Here is a 5,815-nt window from a genome sequence, read left to right as displayed (position 1 = left end):
TGAGCAGTGTGTTCCCTTCAAAGAGTAAAGAGCAGGAAGCCACTGAAGGTGCTGTGGTTTCTAGAATCATCATAGAGCCTGGAGCCTGCAGGGAGTCGCATGTTAACTACATCTCCCACCTCCAGCTGCAGAGTCACACCACTGGAGAGATAGGAGGCATGCCCGTCAGTATCATACTCTGTTAAATGCATGACCTTCTCTCCATTCTTAAACATCATGATATACATCCTGCGTGAGTTAAGATGATCCATGACTGTGAATCTGAAGTAGTAGACTCCTTTTACTGGAGCTGTGAAGAAGCCGGTTATGTTGCTGTAGGCCTGTCTAACATTGGTGATGGTTTTAGTGAAGACCAAGTTCAGATCAGTATTCCCAGCCTCTATGGGAGCAGTCAGAGCTGCTGAGAATGCCACCTTGGGTTTCTCTGTAATCTCTTTCTCCAGATTCACTACTTCAGTCTCAGTGGCTGCCAGTCTGGTCTTCACTGCTGTCAGCTCTGCCTCTTGTGCTGCATGTTCCATCTTGAGTTTCTCCACCTCAGTCTCACTGGCAGACAGTCTGGTCTCCACTTGGGCTTCACCAGTGTCCATCCTTGTCTTCAGCACTACCAGTTCTGCCTCTTGTGCTGCTTGTTCCTTGATCAGGCTCATCACTTCAGTCTTCACTGTGGTCAGGTCTGTGTGTTGTGCTTCAGTGTCTTTCTTCACATGCTCCATGTCAGTCTCAGTGACTGCCAGTCTCTCAGTAACTGACCTCAGATCAGCTGTCTGTGCTGCAGCTTCCTTCCTCAGATTCACCACTTCAGTTTCACTGGCCACCAGTCTTTGTTTCACAGCATCATTTTCCACTTCTATTTTGTTCAGCAGATCTTTGGTGTTCTGTAGTTCATCCCGAGTGAAGCTCAGAGTCACCCTCAGCTCCCCTACCATGTCTCTGAGTTCCCTGAGCTCAGCAGAGATGTCCAGTTGGGTAGAGACTTCAGCAGCAGCCCCAGTGCTCTGGCTCTCTGTGTGAAGATCAGTCTGGGTGCTCCAAGTCTGAGATCCACACATGGAGAGCAGCAGCACCAGTAGTGTGATGACAGCCCTCATCTTTAATATCACTCCCTCGCACAGTAGTTTTGTAGTAGTAGTAGTAGTAGTAGCAGCAGTAGTAGTTTTTGCAGTAGTAGTAGCAGCAGTAGTAGTTTTTGCAGTAGTAGCAGTAGTAGTAGTTGCAGTAGTAGCAGTAGTAGTAGTTGTAGAAGGTTGTTAGTCTCACTCCTGAGACACCCTCTTTTATATGCCTCAGTTACTCTTTATGTAAGAAATTTCATGACGTTTTTAGGTTAAATAAAGTCCAAGGACACTGATCAGAATTAGAAACTGTAGATTTTCCAGGACATATCTGGTTATCAGTTATCAGTGTTGTGGGAAAGTGCAAGCCTGTCACCCATCATGTAGGGCAGGTAGTGCTTCATGTCCTCAATTCACCCCTTCGTCTTAGACTTTAAGAATCACATCTATTCCTTCTGTGAATGCTAGTGAGGATATAGTTCTCAACAAAGATAAATAGTCAAAAAAATTACAAAAACTGTAGAAGAGGAAAAATAAATAAGCAAAATAGATCTTTGGTTGACTTGGAATACTTGATTGCTTTCAGCATGGAATATATTCATTAATACTAATCAAACAAAAAAGACCTGAAACATGGTGTTCCTTGAGACTTAAATCGTTGAATCGCTGTTGTAAAAACTTAAACACCTGTCACTGGTAGGATCAGTTAGGTAAGGTGTGGGTTAATGTCCTTATTCAGCCTCACCGTTTTTAGAATTGTATTTGTAATTTATTTGAAAAGTCTTGTTTTCTTGTCAGCACTGTTGACATCATTCATCCCTGAACCTCTGGAAGGGGAGAGAAGAGAGGAAGAACTAAACTATTTTTACCAGAACTGGGAAGCATGTCTGCCAGCCAGTCACCTAGCCTATCCAAGCCAAGGCTGGGTGGAGTGGGGTGGGTCTTGGAGAGTGAGTGAGATACATACATACATACATACATACATACATACATACATACATACATACATACATACATACATACATACATACATACATACATACATACGTTCGTACCTCTCTCTCTCTCTATCTCTCTCTCTCTCTCTCTCTCTCTCTCTCTCTCTCTCTCTCTCTCTTCCCCCCTCTCTATCTCTCTCACACACTTGCTGTATAGTTTTCCGTCCTTATCTTTCTTTCTTTGAGAGTTTTTGCTCTTTTCTCTGTCCAGTGGATGAAAACAGTGTGGTTGAGATAAGATGTCTGTATTCATCTTTTGTCTGTTTTGAGACAGAGCTGAGTTTGGGTGTGTGTTTGTTGCCTAGTGGCTGCCCTGCTGTGTGATGAGAGGCCTGGTCTCAAACACTTCAACACAAGCTGCTGAAAGATTTGTGGTCAAAGCAAATTGCTCTCTCTCTCTCTCTCCCTCTCCTTTTCTTCCTTTTCACACTCACACACACACACACACACACACACACACACACACACACACACACACACTTTCTCTCTTCTCATTGGCTGCATATGTTCCTGGCTCCACCCTCTTGATTAAAAACAGGAAGTAAACTCCATCAATATGAATCTGTGTTGATAAAGCATTGCTCAATATTTCCAATGATGGCACCGAAGGATTACATTTTAAAAGTGCTTTATTTGACCATGATCATGAAGCATATTATTTATCATTTGACAACATGAGCAGTTGAGCAGTGTGTTCCCTTCAAAGAACAAAGAGCAGGAAGCCACTGAATGTGCTGTAGTTATCAGAAGTATCATAGAGCCTGGAGCCTTCAGGGATTCGCGTGTTAATTACATCTCCCACCTCCAGCTGCAGAGTCACACCACTGGAGAGATAGGCATATCCATCGGTATCATAGTTATCCAACCACATGACCTGCTTTGCATTCTTAAACATCTTGATATGCATATAGCGTGAGTTTAGTCCATCCATGACTGTGAATCTGAAGTAGTAGACTCCCCTCACTGGAGCTGTGAAGAAGCCTGTTGTGTTGCTGTAGGCCTGTCCAACATTGGTGATGGTTTTAGTGAAGACTAAGTTCAGCTCAGTACTCCCAGCCTCTATGAATCCTGAGTTAGTCAGACCTGCTGAGAATGCCACCTTGGGTTTCTCTCTAATCTGTTTCTCCAGATTCACTACTTCAGTCTCAGTGGCTGCCAGTCTGGTCTTCACTGCTGTCAGCTCTGAATCTTGTTCTGCATGTTCCATCTTGAGTTTCTCCACCTCAGTCTCACTGGCAGACAGTTCCATCTTCAGGTTCATCACTTCAGTGTTCATAGTGGTCAGGTCTGTGTGTTGTGCTGCAGTGTCTTTCTTCACGTGGTCCATGTCAGTCTCAGTGGCTCCCAGTCTCTCAGTAACTGACCTCAGATCAGCTGTCTGTGCTGCAGCTTCCTCCCTCAGATTCACCACTTCAGTTTCACTTGCAGCCAGTCTGGTCTTCACAGCTGTCAGTTCTGCTTCTTGTGCTAAATTGTCCTTGATCAGGTTCACCATTTCAGTCTTCACAGCTATCAACTCTGAGTCTTGTTCTAAATTGTACTTGATCAGGTTCATCATTTCAGTCTTCACAGCTGTCAGCTCTCTGTCTTGGGCATAATTTTCAGACTCTATTTTGTTCAGCAGATCTTTGGTGTTTCGTAGATCATCCTGAGTGAATCTCAGAGTCACCCTCAGCTCCACTACCATATCTCTGAGTTCCCTGAGCTCAGCAGAGACGTCCAGCTGGGTAGAGACATCAGCAGCAGCAGCAGCAGCCCCAGTGCTCTGGCTCTCTGTGTGAACTTCAGTCTGGGTGCTCCGAGTCTGAGATACACACATGGAGAGCAGCAGCACCAGCAGTGTGATGACAGCCCTCATCTTTAACATTACTCCTTCCCTCTCAGTAGTAGTAATAGTAGTAGTAGTTGCAGTAGTACTTTATGCGACTCAGTCTGTGAACACCCTCTTTTATATGTTATTTAGTGATTATTTATAGAGCTTTCATCATTTTAGGGGTGTGCTTCAGTCCAGGGACACTCATATGGTTATTCAGTTATTATCAGTGTTGTGGGAAAGTGTCACCTGTCACCCACCATGTAGGGCAAGTAGTGCTTCATGTCCTTATTTCACCCCTTCGTCTTAGACTTTAAGAATCACATCTATTCCTTCTGTGAATGCTAGTGAGGATCTAGTTCGCACCAATGACAAATAGTCACAAATAATTACAAAAACTGTAGAAGAGGAAAAAGAAATAAGGAAAATAGATCTTTGGGTGACTTTATGGAATTATATAAATATTATATATAATATTGATGATGTAAGGCCCAGATAAACTGAATACATTAAATCAATAAAGATAGTTGGATTTAGATGGATAGTTTGATTAAATGTGTTTTGTATTGATTTATTTTGTAATCAATTGATTATCATGTCCTTACTCCAGTCCTCTCCCTCTGCTGTTTCTGACATCATCAGCAGGTGAATTAATGTTACATCCAGAAGAGTTACATTTGTATTTGTGTAAAGAGAATAGAGTGTATACATTTGAACAACATTAGCTTCACCAGGACCAGGTGTGTCTACCTGCCAGTCCCTCAGCCTATCCAACCCTAGGCTGCATGGGGTGGGGTGGGCCTTGGAGAGAGGGAATGCTGGGTTTCAAAACATCAAAACTCACTGATTATAGTGTAGCTTTGATATGTGAGAGGCTGTTATCAGACAGAAAACTTGATTACTTTAAGCATGGAATATATTCATGGCCACTAATCAAACAAAAAAGACCTTGAGGCTTTGATCGTTTAATCGCTGTTGTGAAAACTTAAACACCTGTCACTGGTATGATCGGTTAGGTAAGGTGTGGGTTAATGTCCTTATTCAGCCTCACCATTTTTTAAATTTATTTGCAAATACCAGTATTCAGCTAGACGTAAAATTGTGCCTCAGGTTGTTGTCTTGTCTTTTGTTACACTTCCTCTGCAAGCTCATGACAGCAGGATATTGCATCATAGCTGTGTTATATTTGATATTCAGGCTGTGAGTAAGTCACAGATTTGACCAAAGCATCACGCTGTGCATGGCCTAATGCTTTTCAGAGTACTCTCTGTGTCTGTGCAGTGGGCTTTCTGTGTGGTCTGCACAGGGTGTAGCCTTTTAAACGAATACTGAAGAGGGTCCTACATATCCAGTAACTAGCCAGCTCAGTCAGCCACTCAGTCCAGTGCTAAGTTGGGCTGATGTTTACAGACCCTGTGTTGAGACAGACCCACTCAGTCATCCTTTATTTAGTCTGAGTGCATTATTAAAACACAGGAGTGGCCAGACTGGCATCTATGAATGAACACACTTAAAGGCAAATGCTTGGCTGCATCTGCAACTGTGTGTATGTGTTTGTGTGTGTCTGTGATTGTGGTTGTGTGGTTGTGTGTATATTTGTGTGTCTGTGTGTGTGTCTGTGTGTGTGTGTGTGTGTGTGTGTGTGTGTGTGTGTGTGTGTTTTTGTGTGTGTGTGTGTGTGTGTGTGTGTCTGGGATCATCTTTCACCTGTGGCCTGTGTGTATGGTGTCCATGACAACCTGTTGTGAAAGCAGGTGTTTGTGTGTGTGTGTGTGTGTGTGTGTGTGTGTGTGTGTGTGTGTGTGGTGTGTGTGTGTGTGTGTGTGTGAGTGTGTGTATGTGGAACATGTACACGCAAACGTTTGCAAAAAGCGTAGTAAGATGACCTCGGACGTGGGAACCCACCATGTGGTTATCTCTGCTGACAAGGTGCTTTGGCGTCAGAGAAC

The 5,815-nt window shown here is 43.5% G+C and overlaps 2 protein-coding genes across 2 annotated transcripts; both read right to left on the bottom strand.

Annotated features, from left to right (window-relative positions):
- On the bottom strand, nt 1-1,091 carry LOC105904076. Its single transcript, XM_012831906.3, has one exon. The coding sequence runs from the start codon at nt 1,089-1,091 to the stop codon at nt 18-20; it is 1,074 nt and encodes a 357-aa protein (XP_012687360.2). The 3' UTR covers nt 1-17.
- Nucleotides 1,092-2,524: 1,433 nt separating this feature from the next.
- LOC116223861 lies at nt 2,525-3,942 on the bottom strand. Its single transcript, XM_031582102.1, has one exon. It carries the CDS (start codon nt 3,918-3,920, stop codon nt 2,754-2,756), a length of 1,167 nt encoding a protein of 388 aa, XP_031437962.1. The 5' UTR covers nt 3,921-3,942; the 3' UTR covers nt 2,525-2,753.
- Nucleotides 3,943-5,815: the final 1,873 nt, after the last annotated feature.

Source organism: Clupea harengus, chromosome 2 (assembly GCF_900700415.2).
Source record: "Clupea harengus chromosome 2, Ch_v2.0.2, whole genome shotgun sequence".
In the NCBI taxonomy this organism is placed as follows: domain Eukaryota; kingdom Metazoa; phylum Chordata; class Actinopteri; order Clupeiformes; family Clupeidae; genus Clupea; species Clupea harengus.
This window is presented reverse-complemented; position numbering and strand designations above follow the sequence as displayed.